The 19,582-nt window shown below is 38.0% G+C and overlaps 1 protein-coding gene across 1 annotated transcript in view; it reads right to left on the bottom strand.

The window, feature by feature from the left end:
• myot (myotilin) overlaps positions 1 to 16,818 on the bottom strand; it is a 38,743-nt gene extending 21,925 nt beyond the window's left edge. Inside the window, exons 1-7 of the mRNA XM_089135223.1 lie at positions 16,748 to 16,818; positions 16,052 to 16,199; positions 13,891 to 13,947; positions 13,659 to 13,800; positions 12,293 to 12,316; positions 12,080 to 12,199; positions 11,007 to 11,163 (exon numbers count right to left, since the gene is read on the bottom strand). Of these exons, the coding sequence (XP_088991349.1) occupies positions 11,007 to 11,163; positions 12,080 to 12,199; positions 12,293 to 12,316; positions 13,659 to 13,800; positions 13,891 to 13,947; positions 16,052 to 16,199; positions 16,748 to 16,818 (719 nt within the window). The remainder of the gene's footprint in view (positions 1 to 11,006; positions 11,164 to 12,079; positions 12,200 to 12,292; positions 12,317 to 13,658; positions 13,801 to 13,890; positions 13,948 to 16,051; positions 16,200 to 16,747) is intronic.
• Between the last annotated feature and the right edge of the window lie 2,764 nt (positions 16,819 to 19,582).

The following is a 19,582-nucleotide window of genomic DNA, read 5'->3' as shown; positions in this document are numbered from 1 at the left end:
ACCAGGTTACTTACTTTTTTAAGTTAAACCATCAATATTTTTTTACAGTGAGCGCAACTGGAAGAAAACAGAGTTTTCTGCATTTCATGGAAAGAGAGCTCGATTGCATACAGAAATGCCTTAAAAGCTGCTATATCTGCTTATGTTTCAACTCTATTAGAATTAAATTTTATGAACTTGTTTACTTAAAAGATTGATAATATCAAGGAGAAAATTATAACTATGCAACAGTTTACTATATCATCGCATCAGACAGTCCGTTGTAGTCTTCCTGGGACAAATTTGATTCATTCACTACTATAGAAGAGGAGGAAATTTCTAAAATCATTAAATCATCTAAATCAAAAACATGTATGTTAGACCCTATACCAACTAAGCTATTGAAAGAGATGCTTGAAGAGGTCATAGATCCTCTTCTTAATATCATTAATTCATTTGTCATTTACTTTTGTCATTACATACCAAAAACTTAAGCTGACTATGATTAAACCACTTGTTAAAAAAACGCATCTTGATCCTACAGAATTAGTCAAATACAGGCCGATCTCGAATCTACCTTTTCTGTCAAAGATACTTTCAACCAGGATTTCAATTAGCTCTCATTAGAGTCACAAATGATTTGCTCTTATCATCCGATCGTGGTTGTATCTCTCTATTAGTGTTACTCTATTTTAGTGATGCATTTGATACCATTGACCACAGCATTCTTTTAAATATATAGATTTGAAAATTATGTTGGAATTAGTGGAATTGCATTAGCATGGTTTAAATCACACTTATCTGACCATTATCAGTTTGTAGCAGTAAATGAAGAAATGTCTCATCGATCAAAAGTTCAGTATGGCATACCACAAGGCTCAGTACTAGGAGTGTTGCTGTTCTGTCTGTACATGCTACCCTTGGGAGATATCATTAGGAAGCATTAGGTAGCCTCTAAGTTAATAACTAATGATCATTGCAACGGAAGTGAATCAATCAAATCTAACTTTAGCTGGAAGATAACTTTATTCGAGAGCTGCTTTAAAGGAGAACTCCGGCGCAAAATGAACCTTTGGTCTAATAACACATTGGTACCTAGTCAACCGTTCTCTGAGATTTGTTTTCATGATAATCGAATGTAAAGAGTTTTATCTCTAAAAACTGTTTAGCGTATAACCCTAGTATATAGGGCAAAGAGTAACGAACAATAAAAATCGCTAGTTAATACCACTACCAAGGCACAAAATACCCCCACACAAACACAGTAACATAATGAGGGTCCCTACATGCAGTAAAAAAAAACAAGAACCATTAAGTAAAAACCAAGAACTAGGCTATGCGCTATAAAATAACGCTAACACTAGACGAGGAACTAAAGAAATCTCAGGGCTTAAGTACACAAGAAAAGCTAATCAACAGAACTAGAGAGGTGCAAAACATAATGCAAAACGGGGCGGCAGTGGCTCAGTGGTTCATGTAGGTTGTCTACCAACCGAAAGGGTTTGTAGATCCCCGGTTCCACCTGACCAAGTGTCGAGGTGTGCATGAGCAAGACACCTAACCCCAGCTGCTCCCGACGAGCCGTCGGTGTGTGAATGAGTGTATGAATGGGTGAATGTGAGGCAAATTGTAAAGCGCTTTGGTGGCCATTGGGTCTATGAAAGCACTATATAAATGCAGTCCATTTACCATTTACCAAAACATAATCAGTAACCATAGAAACAAACAAGAATCGGGACACAGGCAAACATGAACAGAAGCAAAGCAAAACACAAAGAAACAAACAAACTTGTGACATTACACCCCCTCCCAAAAGACACGTTCTAGGACTGTAACTAAATAGCAAAGTCCAACAGAGAAGGGAGGGTGGAGGCTCTGCAAGAAGAGCTGGACAGTGTTGTGACCAAGGAGGGGCTGACGGATGGAAACCACCAGAGGAGGTGATGGAGGGAGGATCCAGATGATGACCAAGAGCACAGCCAGCATAATGGACCACTGCGAAACCAATGGTGGGAGGAGCCCACCAGTCAGAGATCTTACCACCAGCAGTGGAGCCAGGAGAGTTGGAGACCCAGGCAGAGCCAAGGACCAGCCGGTGGGACCAAGGAGCCCAATGGAGCCGAAGAGGTGGAGGGACGAGGCTCAGCCCAAGGCCCGAAAGTCATTGGTGTAGGGAGAGTGATGGTTGATCAATGCAGAGCCGGAAGGACGAGGGAGCCCAGTGGAGCTGTGAGGATAATGGTCTCAGGTGGAGCCGAGGGAGGTAGAAGGCAAGGTGGAGCCGACTGTTTGGCGGGCCGAGATGGCGTAACGGGCTTGGCAAAGACAGGGATTCCACGTGCCAAGGCGGAGCTGCTGACAGTAAGACCCGAGGTGGTTCCTCGCAGTAGAGTGGAGTAAACAGAGGAGGAGCAGAGGAACTGAAGGGAGCAGTGACACTATCAGAGAAGCAGGAGACTTGTAGATGGGTGGGACCAGCAAAGACACAGAAGACTTGGAGCTAGGCGGGACCAGCGTCAACAGGAGACTGAGGAATCAAATTGTCCATCCATCAATCATTAATGTAGAAACCTGGCACCGCTAACCCTCAGCAGCAGGAGTATGGTCGACTCCATGCCCTCATACTCCTCGAATATGTCCACCTCGACAGATGTTGGTTCACACACATCTTAATAGCATCTCTGTGGGACAAGGCCTCTTATCTGGGATGAAGATGGCCTCAGTGATCTCTGGCACGTTTTCGTTGTGGAGTCTGCAGTCTACCAGGCTGCAGTGGGCTTAGGCTCTTAGTCCGACTTCGTGGTGAGTGTGGCTGAAGTCAGGCTGGGATCTAGGTTTGGAGCAAGTGCCACACAAGTCGTGAAAAGTGAAGCCAAAACGTTTTGATCGCCCCCAAGTGGCTGGGTCCAGTATAAGTCATAAACCCGGCCTCTCCATGTAATCTAATGGAATGTGAGAGAAACTAAATCAAAATTACAAATTTTTTCCAAAGATGGTTTTTGTCATTTCAGGTAGCCTTAACGCTAATGTAAGTTCAAGTGTTTGTTTTTTTAAACTTTCCGGGATATATCCACATTATTCTTCTCTAAACAATGCGCGCCACCATGACAACGACTCCGGTTGTCAACTTCCGGTTCGAGTCTGGTCTATGCTTTTTTGCCATGTGTTTTAGATTGTCTCATCCCCACATCTCTAAACTAAATAGAAAAAACATTCATAAAATGTGATCTGATCAAGTTATTTTTTATTAAATCACAGATAATGAAAGTTTTTCTTTTCTTCATAGCTTCCAAAGGATAGCTGATGCATGACTGCACAATCTCCCTAATCCACCACATCCGACAGTCTCTATCACCCCGACTGCTGCAGAACAGTACTACAAGGTTAGGCTGGTTAGCCCTTTGACTCCAGTCTACCTCTGCTTTCAAATATACATAGTCTATATATTTCTCAGACCTGTGAGGTTAGGCATAACGCTACGCAGAGTTTCATTCATGAGACTAAAGTCCAGTTTGCGTGCTGTCGTCTCCATCATGATCATCTATTGTTTATACTTCTTATTTATTAAAACCAGTCAATTGGTTGATGAAACATTGATTTAAATTAAGATTCAATTAATAAAAAACGAAATTCACTTTAAAGAAAGGTTTCTTTGGTTTCTCTTTAAAATCTTGGTGAAAGTCGCGTTCAGAACGGTCATGTCAGTGAATATAAAACGCATGTGTAGACTGATATTTTTCTAATGTCCGGACCACTGATCTATATAATATAGCATTGTATATAGATGAGTGGTCTGGACTAGAGTGCTAGTATTCTATGTAAACAAATACTTCAACAGGAAGTTGAAAACCGTTTAGTCAGTTGAAACCGCAATGAATCATGGGAAATAGAACAGGCGCAGAATAAGGTGGATAAAGGAGGAGATTGGAGCTTTAACTTAAATTTCTACATTTCCATAACTGTTTATTTTACCCTTTTTTCTTCACTTCACGCTCACTACTGCTATTATGTCAGCGCCATATTGGGACATTGGCGACTTCACTTTTCTACAAAGGAAGAGAGTGAATTTGCGACGTGCATCTTTTTTTACAGTCTATGTTTTGGAGTGGGGCTGGCATTGACCTCCTCTATGAGGCGGATGGTGAATGGAGAGTCATTTTGGCACAGACACGTCCAGGGGCACACATGCCTTGATAGTGGCTGATGCATGCCAGTTCTAAAACTGACCTTTAATGAACACCAGGGAAAACCAAACACTACATGCTATAACATAAAGTTAACACTAGGAGAGGAAAAGTCAGAGCTTAAATACACAAGGAAGACTAATCAACAGAACTAGAGACAGGTGCGTAACATAATCAGTAACCATGGAAACAAACAAGGATTGACAAAACAAGCAAACAGAATAGAACCAAACCAAAACACAAAGAAACCAACATACGCACAACCGGCGCTGCGTCATAGAATGTCTCGGAATAGGTTCACGCCCACTTTTGGGGGAAAACAAACTAGACTCCCCATAGACTTCAATACAAAATAACAGCAAAAAAACAACGTCCGTACACAGCCGAGAGGCATAAATAACTTAAGAAATCACTTATATAAAACTTTTCAAGTAATTATATGTCCACCCTGCCTGCCACAGAGCGTGAAAGGTACATACACAAACTTAATTTGGTCAATTTAAAAACATGTCCCTTTATTCTCCCAGCATCAAATTGGGCGTAACAACGCCACCCAGTGGCCAGAGGTGTCTTACCCGGACATTTACTTGTACCTAATCGAGTCACCAGGTAAGCCCGCCCTGAAAGATTTTATTTCGTTTTTTAAAGTAAAAAACCTTAATGTATATAATATTATGAATTTATGATGATGATGGCAGGTAGCCTGGGCAAGTTGATAACGGGCATAAAAAAACGCCTATCGGCTGTGTACGGACGTTGGTTTTTGCCGTTATTTTGTATTGAAGTCTATGGGGAGTCTAGTTTGTTTCCTCCAAAAGGGGGCGGGGACAAAATTGACAGTTAAATTCCCGGATGTGCCGGTTGTGCGTATACTCATGACATAAAGACTGCTGTCTAGCAAGTACCTCCACTCTTTGATGGCAGCCTCATTGCCAATTGTTAATTGTCCACATTATAGTTTTGATAAGTGAAGTTTGAGAATAGATAGGGCAATAGATAAAATATATTGCTACTTGCAACTTGAAGCCTTCAACTTTCAATACAAACATAAGAGAGAAATCTTGACAAAGAAACCATCTATCTATCTATCCTAGCTTGTTTTATATTCACCTTTTTCCTTTCAGCCTACTGCATTTTAGTTTTTGGCAGGCACTTCCCAATAGTTTGGGAAATTTCTACTCAAAAAGAATGAAGCAAATCATTTCAAAGTTTGAGCTAAAAAATAATCTTTATTGGACTGAATGAGCTGTAAAATGTCCTTATTGTTCTATTATCAGACAAGAATACTATGCTAAGAGCTCTGCTATTTGCAGATGCTTTAACATTTTTATATGTTCTTGTTAATGTTCGATGGTTGAAGGGTGAGTAAAATAATGTCTCATTGTACCCAGTTTTGATAATGCTTGTTATTGCATTCATAGAGCGAACCTTTCTCTGATTGTTTACAGTTTAATAGAAGTTGCATAATTTGTGAAAAGCGTCATGGAGCGTAGGAAAAAAAGGTGAATAACTCAAACAAATGAGTTAGTGACATTACAACTCCAGGTGAACAAATGTAACATATTTTTATCTCCTGCTACGATCTTTTCTATAATTTAACTTGACTTGAACTTTTGACTATATTTCTGATCTCTAACACCGTTGAGGAACTTGTTCCAACTATCTCTAATTATATCTAGGTATACATGCCATTAAAAAGCTTGAAAAACCCTGATATAATTTTGATGATTTTATGTTCTCTGTAGCCAACAACTGACTGTACAAAACAGTAACCAGTAACACACATACACACATAAGCACACGCCCACATACTGACAATAAATCCAAAATAAATGTCAAGAAACAGTATGGAATGTAAACATTCTATTTATTAACTAAATAAAAAATAATCTAGCAATAACTATTTTATATTTAAAAATCTGTTTTTGTGAAAAGTTAGAAATAAAATTAACAAAAAGGTATATTATTTTGCATTTACACTTCAGGACTCGTTTTGAACAGTATTGAACGAATTCGGACTAACTTGAGCACATCTGATTGGCCATTGTGTTCACACGCTCCACAGATATGTCTGTGATTGGCTATAAAGCTCAACGCTGCGAAAATATGTTGTAAACAGAAACCTTCACAGAACGCTTACACAAACTCTCGCGGACGCGTTTTAAAGCGACCGGCGGCTATGGGATAATGGTTGTACAGGCTTCTGGTGTGTTCTAGTCACACTACACACAAGGAAGTGCTGATACAAAGTCTATAATCAAACGCAGGCGATAACAGGAGAATCAAAATGCATGAACACAGTCTAGTACATAAAGACAATACCAGACAAATAACTAACTTAAAATATAGCTGCGAGCAGCGATGGCGGGCCCAAGCCGGTGGCACCGCAACCCCGGTTCCTTTAGTTACCTAAAGGCACCCGGGTAGCGGTGCCGAAGGCTTTGGCCCTTTTATGATTAAATGTTAAAACGGCTTGCCATACTCTGTCATTTCGACTAGTCACAATTATGTTACAGATGTCTTAAATGATAATACAAACTATCCAAAATGTAATTACGAATAGACAGAAAGACGTTGTTGATATCTACAATGTTAATTCCGGACAGGCAAACTTAGCTTTTAAATGTTAAAAGGGCTTGCCATACAGGGACGTAGGCTCAGAGAGAGGCTCACCATATTCAAACCAAAATATCTGACTTCCTCTTGGTCCGAGCTAATGACTATGTATTAGAAAGTTGTCCGGCTTGAGGAGTACAATGTATATACCGATTTTTGTAACTGTAGATAAAACTAACAACCCCACTTTTGTCAAAAGGTGGCGCTATTTAGTCCTTGCACATTGCCCGTTTCTGAAACTTTGCACGTCTACTGGCTAATAAATGTGATGTATCTGTTGAGTTTCAAGCAATTTCAATTTCAATTTGACTGTTGAAAAGAAGTGCGCCGATTAGATACTCAGGATCGGTATCGGCTCTGACACTGCCATCTTTGACGAGGCTGATTCAAATTCTATATTGTGCATATACTATTCTGTTAGGCACAAAGGCACAAAAACTTTCTAAAGTACCATAAAGTTTTTGTGTACTGTATTATTAGTGTTCTGAAGCTATTATGTGATATAGAAATTAATATTTAAGTCATTAAATTCAAGAACACAAACTTTTCCCTCTCTGCGCCTGTCAGTCATTCTCCATTCAGCATTCAAACAGCACGTCACATTCGGTTACAGTCAATGATGAAACGATCTTCAAGATGATTGAATGTTAATTCTATTATACTGGATCTTTAAGATAAAGGTCTAAAGGTCTATATTTTCGAATGAAGAAACTTTTTCTTGCTGGACTTTATTGCTGTAACTTAATCGTGTTACTTTCTACCGGGTGTCGGACGCTGTCGGTTAGATCACAACACTAGAGTCAGAGCACTATAATTGTTCTTCACGCACACAGTAACTGAAATTTAAAACCTTTAAAAGAAAAGGCTCAATAAACTATTGCATAGATAGATAATGTATAATACACTGTTCATAAATATGTATTTCCTTTGTGCTTTGAACTTTTCAATACGGACTCAATGCGCTGTAACTTCATGTGGCTTCAAGCACATCATTCTCCGCTCGGGATGCACATAAGTGCTTTGTGCTGCACCGTATTGGAGCCGTAATATCATAATGCAGTGACGTAATGACAGATTATTAATTGCCTTTCAATTATATGTTGCTTTATAGCAGCCATGGCTATATTTTTTTTTAATGATTTTTGTTATCTTGTTTTTCATGAATGTATTTTTCAAAAATAAGAGCAATGTGTATTATCTATTATTAATATGGTTTATAATAGCATTTTTGTCATAGATTATGACAAAGTAATCATATGATCCACCAGCGAGGAACCAGCAGAACAGAGTGAACATTCTTTCTGTTTAGTTCAATCCTACTTAATAGGAATTTATTTAAAATGCTCGCTCTACTCCACACCATTAATGTCTTGTGCGGACATCCGTATTTTGACTTTCGGTTTTAAGTAAGCGATTTAAAAGCTCCCAAGTCCCAGCGGAGTCACACGTTGATTAACCGGTGGGAATATACACAATAGGCCTACCTGATATTGAACACAAGAGGGCAGTATAGCACTACGTATGACTCAGATTATTATTTTTTTATGAATTTTACAACAATTCTGGCTGTTTTTGAACGTAAACACAATTCTTAAATGAAAAAAAAGGAAAAATTGGGGAAGTTATAATATTTGTATAATTTAATTTAGAAACAAATGATGTATAATTACATTTTTAGAAGATATGAGGCTTTTAGTGTTTACTTTTTTGACATTACTTTAATCTTTTGCCATAGTTGCACATGTCTATTGGCTAATAAATGTGATGTATCTGTTGAGTTTCAAGCAATTTCAAGCAAGCTAAGAGTCCCAAAAGCATCAAAAAATAATGTTAAAGTTTGTTTCGTTGCCACGGCATTTTGAAAGTGACACACTTCCTGCTGCCAGTTGGTGGCGCTATAACTTTGACTCACAATAGTCACATCCATGTGATCGGTCTCTTACAGCGAAAACACTGCTGAAGTTTCATCAAGATCAGTTAATGTATGCTGAAGTTATAACACACATCCTGTTCCATGTTTCTCGCCATAATTTCGTTTCCTCGCCACGGCCAAACCGTTCGAGATATCAAAAATCCCGTGGCACTTTTTCATCCTTAATGTCTTGACTTCACGCTGATCGAGTTTCGTCGAATTTGGTTCAGTGCTCTAGGAGCAATAATTTAAATTACATTGCATGTGTTTTAAACACAACCCTAAATAGCCAACTTCCTGTTGGGCTGGGGTAAAAAGTAAGAGTGTGAAGTATATATGAAACGATGAGATCTATATGTGTACCAAGTTTCATATTATTACATGCAAGTGTGTTTGATTTATGGACCAAATTTTCAGACCAAGTTTATTGACCAAGTTAATCTGATTAATAAACTAATTATATAAAACTATTGTCAATTCACTACAATTAAACTAGTTATATGCCTTTACTTATAAAAAATAAAAATAAAAACTTATTTAAAAAATACCAGGCTTGAGAAATGTATTTTCTTTATGCAGGTCATACACACAGCAGTGAAATGGTTAAGCCCCCTCCCCCTGCACACACACACACACACACACACAGACAGCCAGCCAGCCAGCCAAAGGCTCAGAGTGGCCATATTCAAACAAAAATATCTGACTTTCTGTGGGTCCTAGCTAATAAGTGTCAATTAGAAAGTTGTCCGGCTCGAGGAGTACAATATACATACCAATTTTTGTAACTCTAGTTAAAACTAACCACCCCACTTTTGTCAAAAGGTGGCGCTACTGAGCCCTCACCACGCCCGTTTCTGCAACTTTGCACATGTCTACTGGCTAATAAATGTGATGTGTCTGTCGAGTTTCATGCAATTTGAAGCATGTTAAGGGTCTCAAAAGCATCCTAAAAGCATCCTAAAAGAAGGGTAAAGTTTGATGCGTCGCCACGGCAACAGTTTCAAAGATATCAAGAATCCATTCACAGGTCTACATCTGCCGTATGTTTACATTATACATATGAAGTTTGAAGCAAATCGGGTAAAAATAAAAGGGTGATATCTAAGCATTTTGAAAGTGACACACTTCCTGCTGCCAGTTGGTGGCGCTATAACTTTGACTCACAATAGTCACATCCATGTGATCGTCCTCTTACAGCGAACACACTGCTGAAGTTTCATCAAGATCAGTTAATGTATGCTGAAGTTATAACACACTTCCTGTTTCACGTTTCTCGCCATGATTTCGTTTCCTCGCCACGGACAAACCGTTCGAGATATAAAAAATCCCCTCGCAAACTTTCATCCTCAATGTCTTGACCTCACGCTGACCGAGTTTCGTCGAATGTGGATCAAAGCTCTAGGAGGAGTATTTGACATTCCATTGCGAGCGTTTTACAAACAAACCTCAATAGCCAAATTCCTGTTGGGCTGGGGTAAAAAGTAAGAGCGCGAGGTATAGATGAAACGATGAGATCAACATGTGTACCGAGTTTCATATTATTACATACAAGCGTGTTTGAGTTATGGACCAAGTGTTCGGACCCCGTTCCAGGGGGCGCTGACGAGCCGCCCTGCCACGCCCGGGTACCATCTTCAGCCCGGCTCTGATGGCCGCGGGTTCTGACCCGTGTGCAAAGTTTCAAGAGTTTTCGAGCACGTTAAGGGCCCCAAAAGTGCCCAAAAGGTAGCAAAATAATAATAATACTGAAGAATAATAATCCCAAGGAAAACAATAGGGCCTTCGCCCTTTCAGGGCTTGGGCCCTAAAAACCCACATGTAGCTTGGAATGCAGAAATGCACATGAAGAGATCCAAAAATATGCACACAATTCAATGTTAATCTCATCGCATTGCAAATCTCATTTATTTGTCAAATCGAGAATGATTACATCTCTATGTTTGTTTTTAATCTATACATAACTGTAACAACTATAACGTTATAGTTAAAAATCCCCAAATGGGATCAATTCTTTATTAGATTATATAATATAAAAATAACAAATTAAAGCATAAACGGAGCTCAATTAAGCTTAGATGAGAAAATCGAAAATCTTGAACAGTGGCTGCAAGGCTTTTTCTTCTGGACTTCTTGGCTTTCTGTACTCTCTGTCCGACAGCAAATGACCCTAACCCTAACCAAGCCAAGAAGCCATCTTGTTTTTTTGTTTTTTTTACAAATGTTTTTGTAGCATTACTGTACTTTCAAAATGTGCTTTTAAATCTGATCTTTGGTGAAACTTTTAGCAATGCCTCAGATGCTGGGAGATATCCTACCGTGCTGCAGGGGTGGCAGTCTCTTCCTCAGAACTGTCAGGCCATTCTGGAGGAGGAATTAGTGTTTCTTGTAGTAACAAGGGATGCTCAAATTGCTCTAGTCCAGCTGAGCTTATAGAGGAAGGCTCATCCCCATCACCCAAAACCTCCTCTAGATCTTGAAAGAACACAAATATATTATTAAAGGATTAGTTCACTTCAAAATGAAAATTCTGTCGTCATTTACTCAAGTTGTTCCAAACCTGTATGAGTTTCTTTCTTCTGCTGAAATAGAGGAGGATATTGTGTAAAACGTCAGTAACCAAACAGTTGATGGGCTCCATTGACTTCCATAGTATTTTTTTCTTACTATAGAAGTCCATTAACTGTTTGGTTACTGACGTTCTACACAATATCCTCCTCTATTTCAGCAGAAGAAAGAAACTACAGGTTTGGAACAACTTGAGGGCGAGTAAATGATGAAAAGTGAGCTATTCCTTTAAATATCGTCGTTTTAGATAAATAGATCAATTATATGTTTTGTGTTTTTACATTCATTGTGTTATAATGGCCTGGGTTTCCATTTTATTCACGCTGCTAGGCAGCCTGGACACCATGAACCAAATGTTCATCTGAGATAGGGAACCAATCACAGAACGGGGAGGGAGCAGCAAGACGATGACGATGTACATGCGACACACCGAAACAGTTTGTTTATATCTATGGATCCATCTTGGCAGTGGACGTTAAGTTACCTTTTAATACAGCCTTTGTGTAGATACATAAATCTTAAATCTCTTGACCTTGTGTAATTTTCTGTCACTCTGGTATCATTGAACCGATTGGCTATGAGCTACGTACAGGCGCATTTGATAGACATTCGTAGCACCCAATAATACGGCTCTAGGCATTCGTAAACCACGCCTCAAATACGAGAAAATTACGGTTCGTCTCATTGTCAATGATACGTGGTCTGGCGTTAGCCAGGCTAGTGTTATAAATTACTTCTGTAAAATATTAATATAATTATATTTTCATCATACATTCATTTAGATGTATTTGTAAGCATGCATTGAATCAAACAATCAAGTTACCTGTATATATTTCAAGCATGGCACAACATGTCGCTGTTCCGAACTGATTCGACGCTGTGCATTTATATATTCCAGAATCTTCCGGATAAGCCTCTGTGATCACTAGGGTGCACAATTCCTCTGCAATAAAACACACACATTTGTCAAGCTTTTAACTCTTGTTTGTTTATCTCTTATTTATGCACTATCCATTTGAGAGATATGTCTACTCACCAGGAACAGAAGCTGAACTTGCCTCTGACAAGGACAAAAAAATAAATAAAGTAAGAAACAGTTTTAGTTTATTGACTTGTATGGTGATTTATACATATTATCTTTAAAGCACATTTCTTGAAAAATTAAACCTATCGTATATGCTGGTATTTTCCATCCTTTGTATTAAAGATAGTACTCAAGATAGATGTATTCAATAGAGCACAAATGCCAAAGTGTCACTGATACCAAACATTTTTTGTGCATATTTTTGAATAGTGAATGCCAAAAAAAGAAAAGAAAAGGACACTACTTAAATTTTGGTCTTCACACAACGCTACCGTACTTCATATGGACTACTTTTATGGTGTATTTATTTCTTTTCTTTTTACAGCTTCCCAGACATGGTCACTATGATTTGTTATTGTATGAAAAGAGCTGTGTAAAGATTACTTTCATTGAGCTATTACTATAATAGAGCCAGACCGATATATCGGCAGGCCGATATTATCGGCCGATATTAGGCACGTTACAAACTATCGGTATCGGCAGTTATAATGGCCGATAAATGAATATTTCACAAATAAAATAAAAATGGACAAAACACGCTTGAACCATGACACGAGTGTTGGAGTTGTATAGTTTGTCCACCAGAGGGCACTGTGCACCGTCCTTGTTGGCAATACTCGTTGAGTTGGTCACGAGTTACGTTACGTTGTTACAGTGTAGTTGACGGACTGTCCTTTTAACTTTTGTATTTAAAGTATTTCTTTAATAACGCGTGACAGTTATAGCAATGAGATGTATCATCTCTCCTTGGCCTGTTATATTGAAAATTTATGTTTTACAATTTGCAGTATGACGTTATCCATTGCTAAATTTTGGCTCATCATAGACTAGCTAACCACAAAGCTAGCTAATGCCACTATCATCATCAGTCTGTTCTGTTGTGACAATAGAAGAGACACGTTCTTTTTAAAATGCATTATCATATTATTTTAGTTAAAACTCATAAATAACTACAAATAACTAATGTTAGGGAAATCTGTTAATGTTTTGTTCCTCGTTTCTGAAATAATAAAATAGAATGTCTGTGTAATGTTTTGTTAGCTTTGTCTTGTCTGGGGGACTACGGATGAAAAATAGCCTCAGGCTAAATCCGGTACAATACATGAAATGGTAATTTTATGTTAACAGTTGTGCATGGTCCATTCATAAATAATTAAAGAAAGAAAGAAATAAAGAAAGAATAAAATATCGGCCGATTTATCGGAATATCAGATTTTAAAACCAACAAATATTTGTATCGGTATCGGCCTTCAAAATCCTTTATCGGTCGGGCTCTATCCTATAAGAAATGTCAAATAATGCTGCATCTTCCACTCACTCTTTCTAAGAATACGGAAGTCTGCCGAATCAAGGATTTGCTCATTCTCTCTGAACCAGGAGATGTGCAGTGGAGGAGTTCCTCTGATCCGGCACTCCAGAACCACCAGCTGCCCCTTCACGGTGCTCACGTCATGGAGACGCTGTCGGGACACAACCACACCAGAGCTCACAGCGTCAAATCACAACCTGAAACTGATCCAGGCAACTTCAGGTCTGTTATTGTTTATTACCTTGACATATGTTGGAGAAACTCCAGCATTTCCTGAACCATGATTTGTGTTTTGAACCTGAACCATGACAAAAACACAGATCAACAATCTGTTTAGACTGGAAGTACGGTTATTTATTAAAAATAATATATACACAGCAAAAACTCCAGTGTTAAGTGAACTCTCCTGGGAGTCCAGACAGGTCAAGTGAGGATTATGTCAAAACATAACCAACACCATCAGATCACCTTTTCTCTTCGATCATCTGGCAGTTACAAATCAGATACAACATCCAAACAAAATCCTAATGTTAATAGTTTATGGGTCACGAGCCCAACTAAAGCAAACACTGATCACCACAATGGTGACTTGAAAAATTGTTTTTATCAAAATGTATGAAACTTTTTTTGTGTTATTTGGTTCATTCAACGAACGAAATGAACGAATTGACTCGGAAAAAGATTCGTTGTTTTGATGAATGAGTTCGAACAGGAGAGTCACAAACGCGCATCACAGAACAGAGCAAGGCGACCATTTGAGCTTATAAAACTTTGTTATTTTTTTTAAATGAGTGATCGTTTCGCTTGATAAGACCCTTATTCATTGTCTGGAATCGTTTAAAGCCCTTTGAACAGTTAGCACTGGTTTGCACTGAAACTCTCATTTGGACCTTGAAACGTTTGGTTACCATTGAGGCCCATTATATGGAGAAAATCCAGGAATGTTTTAATCAAAAACCTTAATTTCTTTTCGACTGAAGAAAGAAAGACATGGACATCTTGGATGACATGGGGGTGAGTAAATTATCAGCAAAAGTTTTTTTTTTAAAGTGAACTACTTCTTTAACGTCAGCTGTCTTCAATAATGGACAATCATCACTCAATGAATCACTTAATTAGCTCATGAACTTTAGAAATCTTGAGTGTTAATTTAACACTCATATTTTAACACTTTAACACAGTTTTTCCTGTGTATATATTCATTTATACTGTATATATGCAAAACACAGACACTACAGAGGTGACTTGTGTCCTGGAGAAACGCTGTCCCGCAGAGATTAGCTCCATCACAAAGATAATAAAATGCAATCACAAGCAAATGAGCTTCTCGACTACTTCTTGTGAAATTGATTTCTTTACTATATTTGGTATTAGTATTCTCGACACTGCAAAATCCTAATGCGTTTGTTTAACTGTGTGTAGGTCTGTAAAATGTGGGACAAATCACAACCCGGGTTGATCTAATATCCACATCGTTTTACTCTCTAGATCACAGTGTCCTGAAATGAGTAAACTAAAGATACCAGGATCTTGTGGATTGTTGGAGTGCAGATCCATTCCTTTCCTTCGCGAATTTAGTTTCAAATAATTAAACACATTAAAACCAGCTAATCAAGGTCTTTAGGATTACTTGGTTATTACAGGCAGGCATGTTTGATTAGGACTGGAGCTAAACTTTGATTAGGAACAGAACTGATAATGGCTAATATGGCCCACAACTCACAGTGCTTTGGCCGAATAAAAACGGTGGATTCATGTGAGAGTTCTTTAACACTTTTTTTTAAAAACGTACACTTCTAAGTTTAATGCTTGAATGTGGAAACTGGTACGAAAAAACAAAAACAAAACATATTGTACTTTATTCATGTTGTACAGTCAGGCAAAGATCCTGATGATCTGCAAAACTCAGTTTAGTTCTAACCTGCTCCAACACACATCGCCGGTTTCACAAAGATAGACTTTGACTATGGCTTAGATATAGTATATAGTCAGACTTCAGACAGACATCTATATCAGACCGTTGCACAAAGCACTTAAGACTCCGACAAGTCTTAAGACACTTAGGACTACACTGCAATGCATTCTGGGTAAAATAAGACACTTTTAAAAAACAAAAAACGTGGCGAATTGAGCAAACCATGAGAAGGTCACTATACCTGCATCACACATACAACAATAAAGACATTTTGGTAAAGAAAGAGGGTTTAAGCAAAGATTAAAGAAAGCTCATCATTTTCAGATTAGAGTAGTCAACCCTAAAATGGCAGATTGGTTAAAGTCAACAGTCTACAGTCCTTACTACCCTACAATGACAGAGGCTTCACTTCACTTCAAGTTCCTTCAACAACTCTGATTACATAATGTTCAGAGCCAGAACTCATTTGATCTATTAATGTTCTTACCATTTGAGGACTGATGCAGAGAGGCTGTACTAAAGTGGAGTGCCTCTGCTGAAGCACTGTTGAGGAAGATGATGATGAAGAGGAGGAGGATGTTTCACGGGAACATGATGATATGGTTAGGGACATAGTTGATGTTTTTTTCGGAACCCTGAAAGAGTTAGAAAATAGAGTTGTAGTAGAGTTTATGACAAAACAAGTAGGCCTATTCATTTAAAATTCACAAAATTCACATTTAGTTTTAAGCTGGAGAAATCTAAATAGTCTCCCTGTTGTCAATAATTTTATCCCATAACACTTATCACTGATCACCAAAATTACATATTTAAAGGTTTTTTCCTGTGACAAAAATGTCTTCATTAAAATAGCCTAAATGTAACTCTACACCCTTGCCTCATTTAGTATAGGCCTACACGGTTTTATGAATATGCTAATTAGCCCCGCCTCCACTCATTCAGGGCCAACATACTGAGGTAAATGCTGCACGACGGACATAACGTAATTAATATGATTAGCCTTTTGCATGTGTTGCTGGTGTTACGTGAACCATCTCAGACCGCTGCCAGTGTATCTTTAAAAACGCTTTAAACAACACAGAACAGCATATAGTTGATTATAACATCATAATATACATCATCCATCCGCTGTATTGCTAAATGTACCTGATGTTTCATACCAACAGAGAAATATCATGATAACCTGGCTTCTCTCGGGTCTCCTGCTTCAGAACGGTCACGTAGCATGCTAAAGCCCGCCGGCACGTTGATCATCTTGGTTACAAGGTAATTTGTGATATCAGAAACAGCGATTTCAAACCGCGTTTTTATCTTAGATCACTGCAGTTTTGAGAAGAAATACTGACTTATGAATATGACTTGTGAATTTGCACATGGATTGTCTTGAAGCATATTAAAAACACCTCGACATATAAACAACATTAAAAACTTGATTTTTATCACAGGGGGACTTTAATCAAATTTATATAAAAAAAAATGCCATTGCATTATGAGGAACTGCACATTTATCTGTCATTTCATGCATGTGTGTACTGTTACAGAAGTTTACAGAAGTCTATAACTGAAACTGTGCTGGTCACTTTTTTATGAAAACAATAAAAACAAACAACACCATAAAATTATATGAATGTGGAATCACACAACTTGTGCACTGTATTACAGTATCGGTTACACTTTCCATCTTCCCACTTTCAATTTAATTCATAACATTACTGTGTAATTATAGATTTAAGTACTGATTAATATTAATCAACTACATGTACTTATCATAGGTTTATAGGATAAAGGTTTGATCTATAGTTAGCACCATGTAATTATGCACCATTTACATGTATTAGTTTAGTAAATACATGTAACAAGGACACATTCAAGTAAAATGTTACCAACACTGAAACTACTTCTGGCGCTATATGAAACCTTGAATAGACCTTATTCAGAGCAGCGCCATGACAGGTATGAAAGTGAGGCTGTGAGGGATCCCAGATAGCAGACTGACATTGAATCAACGTGGAAACATGACATCGAAACAACGTTGATCTGACATTGTTTTGCTCATCGAATTAACGTTGAACCAACGTCAGACGCATCATTCTTTCAAAACTAACGGAAAATCAACTTGAAATCAACGCGTTGTTTCAACGTTATGAAAGCAAACCAATTTTCGATTTTCATTTAGCTTTGAAGAATGCCGCGTCTGACGTTGGTTCAACGTTAATTCGATGAGCAAAATTAACGTTGTTTCAATGTCATGAGAGACGTCGTTTCCACGTTGATTCAATGTCAGTTTGCTGTCTGGGATAGACTTACCGTGTTTCCAATGGCATCCGCTGTAAAAAGCTGAATAAAGCGTCTAGATTACTTACAATTTTCCACAGCTTACATTGTTGGGAGTTTTTTGTCAACTGACATTTCTTGGAAAGATATTTTTCCAGTGTTTCATGAGCAGAACAATCCGAAAACGCATTAAATAACAGTACAGCCCATTGAAGAGATGCAAGTCTATCCCTCACAGCCTCGCTTTAATTCTCACTAAAAATCAAAGATGGCGCTGCCGTGAATAAGGCGTATAGCTGTTCATTTTAAGTGCATGAATAACCTGCACAGTTTTCATATATTTTTAAATTTATAGTCCACAGAAGAAAGCAAGCCTGACAGGTTTTAAATGTGAGTAAATGTGAGTTGACATTTTTGGGTAAACTATTATGTTTGAAGAGCATGTTTGTATCTGTCTGTGTCTTACTGTGCCATGTTTCCAGTATCTCCAGCGTGTGTTGATGAACCCAGGAGGAGACACTTGAAAATTCAAGAAAAGAGAAATACGGAGTTAAAATATAGAGTTAAGCAGGGCATGAAGGCTTTACTATGTTTATTAGTATAAATACATTTGTTGAAAAAAGATTTTGTCTTAATGCACAATTACAATTTGCACTAGTGGTGAAATTTGTAATATATGTTCTTGAGAAAGACTCACATGTCACCTTTAATACAGTACACTTCCAATACACAAAAACCTTTAGCATAAAGTAGACCCTAAACAACAATACAAAGAAGAGTCATCCTGTAGTGTACTGTAAAGTTGCAAATGAGCACGACTAAAACATTTTTTAATTAAAAAACCTTTGTTTGAGGAAAATCTTTCTCTCTTTTCTGCACTTGTCTTCTGTTTTAAGTATGCATGAGGAAGTTTAGTAAACAGATCGTTGACTTTATCCATTGCAATGCTCTGAGCCTAACCCCTTTACTGTCATTTCTCTGGTACTCAATAGAGTGAAGCAACGAAACCTGAGCAGACCCTGGGCTAATTTTGTTGTGCCTTCTGTGTGTTGCATTTAGAAACACATGGTGTAGGATAAATCTTTCACCCTGGTTTGGATTTAAAAGTGCCATCTCAAAAACAAAAAAAACAAAAAAAAAACTTGTTGGTCTAAGTTAATAAAATTGAGTTGAATCAGTTCAATAGACTGATTTAAACTTAAACTAGGGTAGTTGTACTGATGTTTAAAATTATTCTTAATTCATTGAGATCACACGAATTTCATTTGACGTATTCTGTGAGCGTTATGGCTTAGAGGACAGCATCTATCGCCCAACTATCCATCTTTAAAGGGTAACTAAACCAACCAACTTTTTTTAGTTAATGATCTGTTAGAATGGGGCTTTATTAGTGCTGATCATTGATTCAAGTAACTTTTTTGCAACATGACATCATGACTTTTGCATAAACATACACGCCACTTTCGAGTCAAGTGGCGTGTTATCTCTACGCATTTTGAGCTATCCGCGTGTATGTCTACGCCATTAACGTCCGCGTCATTCCGCGTGTCTGTACACGCAGTCAAATCTCCAGTCATAAATGCCATTAACCCCAGTGACGGTTAAGTTTAGGGATGGGGTTGAGGTAAGTCATATCTTTTTTTTACCTCGGATGGTAAGGGAACAGTCATAAATGCCATTAACCCCAGTGACGGTTAGGTTTAGGGACGGGGTTGAGGTAAGTCATATATTTATATAACGTTAA

The sequence above is a fragment of the Pimephales promelas genome, chromosome 9 (assembly GCF_988280905.1).
Source record: "Pimephales promelas chromosome 9, fPimPro1.hap1.1, whole genome shotgun sequence".
Classification (NCBI taxonomy): domain Eukaryota; kingdom Metazoa; phylum Chordata; class Actinopteri; order Cypriniformes; family Leuciscidae; genus Pimephales; species Pimephales promelas.
This window is presented reverse-complemented; position numbering and strand designations above follow the sequence as displayed.